Genomic DNA, 12,674 nt, shown 5'->3' with positions numbered 1-12,674 from the left:
CCACTCGACGATCACCAGTGGTGTACGGCCAGTGTAGGAGATCGCTCCCCACACCATGATGCCGGGTGTTGGCCCTGCGTGCCTCGGTCGTATGCAGTCCTGATTGTGGCGCTCACCTGCACGGCGCCAAACAGGCATACGACCATCATTGGCACCAAGGCAGAAGCGACTCTCATCGCTGAAGACGACACGTCTCCATTCGTCCGTCCATTCACGCCTGTCGCGACACCACTGGAGGCGGGCTGCACGATGTTGGGGCGTGAGCGGAAGACGGCCTAACGGTGTGCGGGACCGTAGCCCAGCTTCGTGGAGACGGTTGCGAATGGTCCTCGCCGATACCCCAGGAGCAACAGTGTCCCTAATTTGCTGGGAAGTAGCGGTGCGGTCCCCTACGGCACTGCGTAGGATCCTACGGTCTTGGCGTGCATCCGTGCGTCGCTGCGGTCCGGTCCCAGGTCGACGGGCACGTGCACCTTTCGCCGACCACTGGCGACAACATCGATGTACTGTGGAGACCTCACGCCCCACGTGTTGAGCAATTCGGCGGTACGTCCACCCGGCCTCCCGCATGACCACTATACGCCCTTGCTCAAAGTCCGTCAACTGCACATACGGTTCACGTCCACGCTGTCGCGGCATGCTACCAGTGTTAAAGACTGCGATGGAGCTCCGTATGCCACGGCAAACTGGCTGACACTGACGGCGGCGGTGCACAAATGCTGCGCAGCTAGCGCCATTCGACGGCCAACACCGCGGTTCCTGGTGTGTCCGCTGTGCCGTGCGTGTGATCATTGCTTGTACAGCCCTCTCGCAGTGTCCGGAGCAAGTATGGTGGGTCTGACACACCGGTGTCAATGTGTTCTTTTTTCCATTTCCAGGAGTGTATATATATGTTGACTTTTGAACATTATTAAGGTAAATACATTGTTGGTTCTCTATCAAAATCTTTCATTTGCTGACTATGCCTATCAGTAGTTAGTGCCTTTCGTAGTTAGAATCTTTTATTTAGCTGGCAGTATTGGCGCTCGATGTACTGCAGTAGTTCGAGTAAGGTTGATTTTTGTGAGGTAAGCGATTCATGAAAGGCAAATGTTATTGTTAGCCAGGGACATTCTTTTGTAGGGATTATTGAAATTGCGCTGAAATATTGTGTGTCACTTTAGTGACGATCAGAATAAGTAAAGAGAAAACTGTCTGAGTATGTTGAGTTTTGCTCCACTGTTTGTAAATCAAATAACGTAGGAGGCTTACCAGCACAATAATTCATAATTTTTCCAAGGGGACGTTTCACGCTGTATTTCGTCGTCGTGAGTTTGTGCAATACTGACAGCAAGAACTGAAAAAATGTGGAAGCGATCATTACGCTAGCCATCTTCAACAGAAATCAGCACCAACTGATTGTAAAGGAAAGTGCATTGAACTTAGAAAATAGATTATGTCATTTCATTTATGTTATTATATGAGATAAAAACATTTCTAACATACTGTCATCTGCATGGCTGTATTGTATCAAATCCTCATTCTTGGATTTCCATAACAGTTACAAATATTTTCCATGAAATTTTCCAGAATTTTTTTTCAGTGAAGACCAACCGATGTCCAAAATCTTTAGTACACATGCATAAAGCCTTCATATCTAAGGGAGTATATCAAAGGGCAAATGAAAACTTTCTGCATGAACTGTTTTTCATTTTTGTGCTGTTACTTTTTGCTATAAAATATATATTCTGTGAATGTAAGTGCAGATATTAAAAGCATATGATGGTGTACAAGGTGCAAAGAAAACTGAGATCAGAATAAGTGGCTTTTAGAACAATTTATTCATTTTCATACACAAAATAGAAAACGTACTGAGCTCTAATGGAAAGACACACATCAAACATCCATTCTATGATTTCAAATTTAACATTCATCCTTTATAAATAGCATATGTATATGTCTCTAGTATCAGTTTTGTGCATTGTACATTAGGTGGCAGCATCGTTTAGTTTCATCATTCTGAACAGTTCAGTAGTTGGTCAGTAGTGGTATCCACCGTTTCCAGCTCCAGCTCCGGCGCGCCCCCTGGCGTAGCCATATCCACCGGCAGAGTAGGCGGTGAGTCCGGTGTCCTGGTACTCTACGGTGGGCCTGTAGCCGCCCTCGTCCGCCTGGTAGGAGACGATCTGCTTGCGGCCGTCAGGCAGCAGCACGCGGTACTGGCCCTGGGCGCTCTCCCCCTGCCTGGACTCCTCTTGTCCAAAGTCACTCAGCGTCTCGCCGTCCTGCACCGAGTAGCTGAACTCGTAGTTGGCAGGCTCCTGGTGGGAAAAAATAGTTTTGCTTTAGTGCTTTTCTACTTTAACAGCTGATTAACAGGTATTTTTTTTTAATTCATTGAATTGTTTAACGTTTGAAATCAAGTATTCTGACATAGCTACAATAATTAATAACGATTCAAACGGCTTTTCAATAAATTTAAAGTAATCATCATTTCTGCAGCATTTCCTACAATCGACGGTAACCTAAAATAAATTTTCGTTGAATGGAAGAGCAAATCGATTACTAACTCCGACAATGGGAGGTATAAAAATGGCTCTTAGCTCTATGGGACTCAACTTAGAACTAGTTAAACCTAACTAACCTAAGGACATCACACACACCCGTGCCCGAGGCACCGTAGCGGTCTCGCGGTTCCTGACTGCAGCGCCTAGAACAGCACGTCCACTTCGGCCGGCAAAGGGAGGTATACATGAACATAAATCAACAAATATTTATTCTAAGTATATATGGTGCTGAATATATGTTTCCGCCACTCTAGGTGTCGATCTTAGTACACCATCTTTAATTTTTTAACTTCTACATTGGTGCACCTGAACATAACCCAGTTTTGTTCTGTTTATTGTGTAGATGCAAATTTGAAAGATAAGTAAAAAATATCTTTTTTAAAAAATAGTCAAAAAGTCGTTTAAAATACATGATATGTGGTTAGGATTTCTATTCACAAAGGTGCACTATACATTGCGTATTCCACTGACTGCAAAATCTTCCCTTTTTAAGTATTGGCTTCATTAGAAAGTGAATATTTTCACTGAATGAGAATGTGAAGAAGTGAATGTTTAGGAAGCGAATATTTAGAAAATTAACGTTTCATTGAAGATCAATGAGGATATATTTATGAATGTGAAAGATAGCAAAGCTAATGGTTTCATACTGAAATGTTTAGGAAGTCTGTGTTTCATTAAAGATCAGTGAGGTTATATTTATGAATGAGAAACAAAGCGATATAAATCGTTCCATACTGAAATATTAACAAGAAATCCCTCAGGCAACAAGTTTTATGATTTTACTCTCCAATAACACATCGAGAGGTTTTGTAAATAGTTATTATGTGAGATAGAGCACCTGCTTTGAAGAGACTTGGAGGTGACCACAACAATTTCCTATGACTCATATGCTGATAGAAGTTTTATGCTAAACAGGAAGAAAGTTACGAAGAAATTTTAAATTTACCTAACTACAATGTCAATAAGTAGCTAGTAATGTAATACATAACATTAATTTTTATCATCAACTGATTAAACAACTGTTTTATCAGTTGATGACAAAAATGAATCTCATGTATTACTTTACTAGCTACTTATTGACATTGTAGTTACGTAAATTTAAAATTTCATCATAACTTTCTTCCTGTTCAGCATATAACTTCTATCAATATATGGAACATAGGACCATTTACAAATTGCAGACTATATGGCAAATAGAGGAGAATCTTACGGCAAGTGGATCTTCCTGTGCTCCAGCGCGACCGTAGCCATATCCGGGCACTCCATACACTGGAGAAAGGCCACCAGCGTTACCAGAGGGCGCACCGTACTGAGTGGAGAGCGCGTCACCAGAGTAAGAAGGGGTGCCGTACTGTGTGGACAGGCCGAGTCCGCCGAAGCCAGCGGCACGGCCAGCCGCCGAAGGAGCGCCATAGCGAGTGGAGAGACCACCGCCGACCCTCCTGCCTGTTCCAAACCTCCTGGAGGATGCGCTTCCAAAGCTGGAGGAGACGCGAGCTGCTGGACCCTGGCTGGAAGCGCCTGAGCGACCGAAAGCGGCGCCTGTCAGCGCAGGAGCTCCGTACTGAGTGCTGAGATCGTTGGCTGCTGGGGCGCCGTACTGAGAGCTGAGAGAGGAGGCCGAAGGAGGTCCGTACTCAGAGCTGGGAGGCAGGTACGACCGGTCGACTGGCGGCTCGGCGACGACGCACAGAGCGAGCGCTGACAGGACGACGTACACCTGTCAAAAGACAAAATTGGTTTGTATGTCATATGTCGTTACAACCGTCTACTGCAACTGTAATGTTAGAATTTTATGCAAAAAGTGAAGCGCAGGAAACATGTTCTGTTAAAGGGAGCCTGTGTATTAATAGTGATTTACATGGTATATGTTCATGTCTATATCTACATCCATATTTATACTGCACAAGCCACCCAACGGTGTATGGCGGAGGGCACTTTACGTTCCACTGTCATTACTTCCATTTCCTATTCCAGTCGCGTATGGTTCGCGGGAAGAACGACTTCCATATTCAGGGATGCTGCAACGGCCTTACGATCACTGATTCCCTGTTCTGCGCTTACAGAGTCGAAATGTTCGGGTCTGTCTGTTATCAGTAGGTCTAAGATGTTATCTCCTAGAGTCGGTTCTCTGTGTAATTGCTCGAGGTAATTTTCGGATAATGCACTCAGTATAATGTCACTTGATGCTCTGTCCCTCCCACCTGTCCTAAACTTCTGAGTGTCCCAGTCTTTGTTCTGCCACTAATGCTGCTGAGTCCGGAGGTCGGTAAAAGGACCCATTCTGTACTTTCCCGACGCCATAACACGTAATAAACCACCCAGTCCACGCCACACAACCCCTGCTACCCGTGTAGCCGCCTGCTGTGTGTAATGGACTCCTCACCTATCCAGCGGAACGCGAAACCCCACCACCCTATGGCGCAAGTCGAGGAATCTGCAGCCCACACGGTCGCAGAACCGTCTCAGCCTCAGATTCAGACCCTCCACTCGGCTCTGTACCAAAGATCCGCAGTCAGTCCTGTGGACAATTATCATTTTAGTATTAATACAGGGGTGGCAATCCTTAAAATATAACCGATTTTCGTTAAGCCAGAATCTTCTCATGAAATTTTTAACTTTCTCCCCAGAGTATGAATATATTTTGTTGGTCCTCACCTACACAGAAAGACATGATCATCACGATAATATAAGCTCGCACGGTAGAATTGCTGTTTGTTTTTCCAGCATGCTCTTTGGGATAGAACGGTAGAGAACTAGCTTGAAGGTCGTTCAGTGAACCTTCTGTCTGGCACTAAATTGTGAATTGCAGAGTAATAATGTAAGTGTATATGTCCAACGTAGAGAACGTATTTGCCTAGGAACCAATAAACTAACATCATTCTATTAACAGGTACATCATTAGTTCCCAGTGCATTACCTGCATTGTGTTGTTTGAGAACCGCATGACAACGTTTCCCGTTGATAACGTGCTTGCAGTCTGAAATTAATACGTTCCCTAGAGTTAAGAAGACAAATATTTTCTAGCCTTAGTCTTTTTAACCAGCAGTATAATGTTCAATCTAATGAGAGGGACGCATGGATCAAAGAAAATTCGAAAAATGAGCTTCACTTAAGTGACTATCAAAATTAGGAAGGGTATATGTTAGTAAAGTAATAGCAACCGTTGGCGGATCATGTTCACTTCAAACTGAGTGTTGTGTTTATAAAATCTTGAATTTACTTCTCTTAAAAGTCAATTACTCATTTTGTGACCACTGAGGTTTTGACTTCTGGTAAATTACAGAACGACAACGAGAAAAATTTTTCTGAAGTTTCGTCTGTAAAGAAACAGAGTCTTACTGCAGTTGTCTGTGATCGACTTGAAACTAGCATGAGAAAATAAAGAGGAAATGCCGATATAGAGTGGAAGAATGCTATATTATTACAAACCCATATTGTAAGAGGGTATTTAATGTCTTTCTTCCCTTCTCTACTAGGCTATTAAAACACCATCAGTACTCTTTCCATCGTTATCAGTATTCAAGTAAGTCATAAAATATGTTGCAGTTCTAAACTTCTCAGTGTTTCTATTAACATCTTATTGCATGGATAAACTTGAGAAAAGTCTCCGTCCATGTAGCTCTATTAATTGAATTATTGTAGATAAAAGGTGTTAACCAAACGTTGATTTACATAAAAAGTACGTTATAGCGTAACGGCAGACTATCGTTTAAGGTATAACACAACTGAATGGTGCTTCCTACAATTTTTACATGATCATAAAATAGAAAAATTGAGGACTTAAGATTAATGTTTCATAAAAAATCCAACAACACAAATTGGAATGTACTCAGTTTCACGGAAATTCTGTAGCAGCACTAAATACATCTCTCTGTGCTTTACGGTAAAGGTAACTTTATACAGACTGATAGACTCAATCAAGTACGAAATCTTTGTTAGTATATCAAATAATAACAGAGATTCTAACTTCGCAGTTGACTGAGTCTGTCAGTCCGTATAAAGCTAAAACTCCACATATGAAATGCTATGGGATTTGCGTTAGCTCTGATTTTAGACTTCCGTGCAGAATCTTCTACGGACCACTATTCACTGTCTTCCAAAATAACTACACACTTACTAGTATATATAGGATGTCCCAAATAAGAACTTTAGGTACATGTCCCTAACATCAAAACGAGAAACAAGGCTAGTAAACAAGGGCTCTAGAGTCCATACTTTAAGAGATATGAGCATTTGTTCATCTTCGATACTATAAAATATATCTCTTCTACTGTAGGCTCTTTGGTTTTGCATATTTTGGGAGGAGGTAAGGTAGTCTCGACTAAAACAAGGAAAAAAGCCCAGTAAACAAGTACTCCAAAATGCATACCTTAAAAGCTGTGATCACTTGTTCAGTAGAAGGCATGTGTTTCTCTGTAGCCTAGATGAACAAGAGTTCATAGCTCCTAAGGTATGTATGTTAGAGCTTAGGTTTACTAGATATTTCTCGCTTATTTCTATATAAAGACCTGTCCCTCAAGTTTGTCGGTGTTTCTTTTTTTACACTCTGTAGATGGGCTAGGCGGGAATACACACACTCACACACATTTTCAGATACAGAGAGAGAAGGAGAGGGAGTGTTAACTGAATTACAGAAAGACTGGAGCTGTAATTATGATCAAAGCCATAATCTATTGATGAATCGATTGGGCAACCCATTCTGGAGTGTCGGTGAAGTGCCTGAAGGCTTGACACAGCCACGATGAAAGATGTCATAAGCCATCACAAGTTTTGTCCGTAAAATCTGCAAAATCCGTCTATTCGACAATATCACGCCTACACATCCTCCGTTAGCATGTTTGCGGGCAGACAAGGTAAACCAATATCGCACCATAATTACGAAAGAATTTCTCACTTATCTAGTATCGTAGTTCCACCTGGAAGAAGCTGTCGTGCCATGGATGTCAAATTCAGTGGCCCATTCTATTTAAGAATTTGCTGAAGCACTTTCTTCCGTCAGGCACTTAACTTTTACGTAAAAAATAGCAGTTACTGTATTAATGTGTATCAAACTGCAAAGCAAATCCGTCTCCTGCCAGTTCTACTTCTTTCTCTTTTGAGTTCTCCGTGAGTGACGTCACTTTCTTTCGTCCTTCTCTTCATTATTTCACTTTATCTCCATATTCTGCACCTTCTCTGACCTCTATTGCTGTCGGTGACCTCAGTTTAAATCTTCCAGGCTGTAATCTGTCTTTGTTACTATCGTGAACTAATATAAATACTGCTTTTATATGTTATCTTTTTCCCACGATTCACGTTAAACAGGGTGGAGAAAACAGTGTTAAAAGCTTGTAATGGTAATGCAGAGAAGTAATTGTTCAGGAAAAATTTCAATACATTCCGCAATTTCCGATTTATTTAGCATCGAAGTTAGCAAAGTAGGTTTTCGCGCGCGCAACTTCAAGTAGACTGCCTGAGACAGTGTGGTAAATGCGGAAATGTGAACTATGGCGTCGAGCACCCTCTCTATAGACCTGTTCTCTGCCAATGTGATTATCAAACCTTCGATCCCTTAAAAAAAGGCCTTGGAGGGGCGATGATTTCTGTCGGCTGAGGATGCGCGTCAAGCAGTTACAGACTTCTTCACGCAGCAGGACACGGTATACATAACGTGTATCTTCGATCTTGTACGTTGGTGGGATGATTGTCTCAGAGTTCACGGCGTTGTTGCGTGATTGGCATACCGATTCTGGACCCCACGGCTCCCGAACGGAAGCTTTTTGATCGCCGCTTATACTTATTTCTAAGTGTTGCAGCCCTTAGCAACATAATGAATAAGTTAATTGTTTCCCCCCCCCCCTCTATATATTGGACTACTAATTACACAGAATTCGGAAGAATATGAAGTTCCCTAGTATTTTTAGACTATCGGTTAAGAAGTAATGCTGTATGTGGCCTTCAGAATATGAAAACGTAAACCGTGTGTGATCCGTATTAAAATTTCTGTCATGTGCTCTACGAAACCTCCCCAGGTACTGACAGTGGGAGAAGCGTATAACGATCAGTGCCTTGGCGACGGACTCTCTCCGCGGCTGTCTTACCTTCATGTTGCGTAGGAGACAGACGCTGCACTGCGAGTGAGCCCTCCAGTTCGCCGTCCGGTATTTATACGCAGGCTCCATGGACGCGACGGCCTTCTCCAGGGGCTGGGACCAGCTGCTCCAGTTTGAGAGGAGTGTCGGAGTCTCCGCCGTTACGTCAGCGCCCTGCCCGACCTTGTTAGCTAATCTGAAGAGCCCCTATGGGTCTGTCTCATTCCAAAAGCAACGTAAGACAGCATATTGCTTCTGATTGGGCAACTCGTAATTTCCACATCTCTCTTCCCCCCTGTCGTGTTTCGAATGTCCATCAGATCTAATTTGACGTTTTATGCAGCAATCTCCGAATACCTTGTCTACATGACGTAAAAAGGAAGACCAGTAAAAGCTATCATCGGCCACATTTGCACAATAGTTCTCTGTAAATGCGAAGAACTCGGCATGTGATAGGAAAATGTAGAGGACGCTTCACGTTGTGTGATGTAGAATTGAGTGCGCGGATAATGATGTGATTAAAGGTCTCGTAGATGAATGGGTTCCAAAGGAATTCCACTGTTAAGCGCAGAGAAGAGAGTATAAGTGGAACGTGCCGCATGGACTCGATAGAAGAAAAAATGTGTGTCGGTGTGCAAGCAAAATGGATCCAACATTACAGTCAGAGTTTCAAAGAAATGGTTGAAATGGCTCTGAACACTATGGGATAACGTCTGAGGTCATCAGTCCCCTAGAACTTAGAACTACTTAAATCTAACTAACCTAAGGACATCACAGACATCCATTCCCGAGGCAGGATTCGAACCTGCGACCGTAGCGGTTGTGCGGTTCCAGACTGAAGCGCTTAGAACCGCTCGGCCACTTGTAGTGTAACGACGTAAGTTTTGTATAAATGATTTTCTTTTTACATATGACCATGTGCAGACTTCGTCACCTACGTCAGTTACAACACACATCAAAATTATTTAAATTCTTTCTTTTTAAATTGTCTCTGAATGGTTCTTGAGCGAAACTGTAATTAATACATCATCATTTGAGTCGTATGCGCAGAATTACGTCACTCAGTCCAATTGGTTTGCGCAAACTTTTTCAATTTAGATGTTGTTTGTTTCTCCTCAGAAATTATATTAATGCAAGTGATCTGATTTAATAAATATTAGAACCACATCGAATGAACTTTCAAGAATCAAACTCGGGATGAACGCTGTCAAAAATTAATAATCTTGTCAAATAAATTGCTTGACATAATTCTTCATAAATAAATTCACGGAACACGTATTTAAAGTTTTGTAGCATCCACTAGTTTATTATCTTCCTACATATAGACGTGAACCTGAGCCTTGACAAGATGGAACTGAACATTTACAACATGATTAAACTTTCTATGACGTCATTGTAGTAGAAACATTACAAATTCTTAAATTTAAATTTTTAGAAGCACGACGCAACAACTCGGTTTCAGGGTCTTCTGTTGCTCTTTGGCTGTCGACCCGCGACGAATAGTGGCCAGCAATCTTCTCTCTGGTCCCGTCAGCGAAGATGCTGTCTCCGTTCGTTGCGCCGCCCTCTCCGTACATGAAACATAAAAAATAAATACAAAACTTTAGACAATTCACAACCATTACAAATATTACAAAAATACATAAACAAAAAACTAAATTAAACTTATATTCACCTGCAAACTGGGCTGACACTGGTGGATGGGTGACGCTTCAATTTCGCGTATACGACTCAAATCATGATGTTTTAATTACAGTTTCGTTCAAGAACCATTCAGAGACAATTAAAAAAAAAAGAATTTAAACAATTTTGAAGTGTGTTGTAACTGACGTAGGTGACGAAGTCTGCACATGGTCATATGTCAAAAGAAAAGCATTTATACAAAACTTACGTCGTTACACGACACACTCCGGCCGGCCAGAGTTTCAAAATTACACACAGAGTTTGACCGACTTTAGAAAATAAGATTTAAAGGGAGACAACATTCCCTCGAAATTATTAAAAACCAAGACAGGGAGTTTGGCAGCGTCGCAATATCATCTCTCTTTTTCGCTGACCTAGAAATCAATTTAAAGTGCAGCTATCATCACTGCACTGACAATGCAATGCAGTGCAATAAAAAATGCATTCATTTTGTCCTGGATTACATCACGGTCGTGGGGCACAACCATTCCCATGGAAATGAACATGATGAATTATCAAAATTGTTAGGGTAAGTGGCAAGTAAACGACTATTCAATCGGCGTATAAAGCCTTAGACTTGTGACATACCGTCAAATTTTCAGGAAAACACATCCATAAAAAAAAACTGAGACCTGGCAGACCAAGAACAAAGCACTCGCGTTGAAAACGTTTCCAGACAGAGAAACCTTTCAATCTGTACACGGAAGAAGCACTCACAGGAGTACAAGAAAGATTCAGAAGTGGGATTAAAAGTCAGTGCTAGTTTACTAGTATCGAACATGGACCTTAATTTGCCGAAAATATTTCTTAAAGCTTGCATGCGAAGCAAAGGATAGTGTCAAAGTAATTCATGGCCCGATTATTGCCACTTATAATTTGGTATAAGCCACAAATTTATTTTTATCGCTTAGGTGACAAATGTTACGGGGGACCTCCTAATATTATGTCGGATCTTCTTTTTAGCGACGTAGTGCAGCAGCTCGACCTGGCATGGAGTCAACAAGTCGTTGCTAGTTCCCCCCATAAATCCTGAACCATGCTGCCTCTATAGCAGTCCTTAGCTGCGAATGTGTTGCCAGTCCAGGATCTTGTACACAAACTGACCTCTCGATTATATGCCATTAATTTTCTATGGGATTCATGTCGGGTGATCTGGGAGGCCAAATCATTCCCTCGAATTGCCTAGAATGTTCGTCAAACAAGTCGCGAACAACTGTCGCCATGTGACATTGCGCATCTTAGTCCATAAAAATTCCATCGTTGTTTGGGAACACGAATTTCATGGATGGCTGCAAATAGTCTCCAGGTAACCGAAAATGACCAGTTCCACTCAACTGTCGGTTCAATTTGACCGGAGGAGCCAGACCATCCCATGTAAACACAGCGAATACCATCAAGGAGCCTGCACAGCGCCATGTTGACAACTTCAGACCACGGCTCCATGGGTTCTGCATCACACTCGAACCCTCCTATCAGTTTTTACCAACTGTGATTTGGACTCATCTGACCGGGTACCAGGTTTAAAGTGTTCTAGGGTCCCACCTGTACGCTCATGATCCCAGGACAGGCGCTGCAGGCGATGTCGTGCTCTAAGGAAAGGCACTCGCATTAATCGTCTGCTGTCGTAGCCCATAACGTCAAATTTCACCATACTGTCCTAACAGATACATTTGTCGTACATCCCACATTGATTTCTATGGTTTTTCACGCACTGTTGCTTGTCTGCTAGCACTGACAACTCTACGCAAACGCCGCTACTCTGGCTCGTTAAGTAAAGGTCGTCGGCCAAGGCATTCTTCTTGATGAGGTAATGCATGAAATTTGGTACTCTCGACCGTCTTTGACACTGTGGATTACGGAATATTGAATTCCCTAACGATTTCCGAAGTGAAATGCCCTACTCGTATAGCTCCAACTAGTACTCGCGTTCAAAGTCTGTTAATTCCCGTCGTACGGTCATAATCACATCCGAAGCCTTTTCACGTGATCCACGTGAATGACAGCTCTGTTTTTTTTTCTTCTCTGTTGTTATTTCGGTTTCAGACAACGGGAATGGGTTGGCAGCAGACAAAACCGCTCTTCAGCCAAAGGTTGCAAAAAGTGTATTTAAGAAAGGTTGAAACGTGTATAGATGATTTTCTAAAACATACATAGGTGAACGATACTGATGATTTTTACACAAAAAAGTGACAATAAATGAGGATCAGTAAAATACACGTAGATGAAAATACCAGATGTACCGGTATGAAATGAGCATTTTTTTTGTAAAAATGAAACACTAATTTTGAATTGAAAAGTAAAAACATTATATTCAAAGTACTGACCATTGCTTTATATACATTTTGACCACCTTTCTGGCAATTTGTGGACA

The 12,674-nt window shown here is 42.1% G+C and overlaps 1 protein-coding gene across 1 annotated transcript in view; it reads right to left on the bottom strand.

The window, feature by feature from the left end:
* LOC126484957 (uncharacterized) overlaps positions 1 to 12,674 on the bottom strand; it is a 299,272-nt gene that overhangs the window by 107,344 nt on the left and 179,254 nt on the right. Inside the window, exon 15 of the mRNA XM_050108559.1 lies at positions 3,757 to 4,003. Coding sequence (XP_049964516.1) covers positions 3,757 to 4,003 — 247 coding nt within the window. The remainder of the gene's footprint in view (positions 1 to 3,756; positions 4,004 to 12,674) is intronic.

Source organism: Schistocerca serialis, chromosome 6 (assembly GCF_023864345.2).
Source record: "Schistocerca serialis cubense isolate TAMUIC-IGC-003099 chromosome 6, iqSchSeri2.2, whole genome shotgun sequence".
NCBI classification, from domain to species: Eukaryota; Metazoa; Arthropoda; class Insecta; order Orthoptera; family Acrididae; genus Schistocerca; species Schistocerca serialis.
The sequence above is the reverse complement of the archived record's forward strand: the minus strand, read 5'-3'. Positions and strand labels throughout refer to the sequence as shown.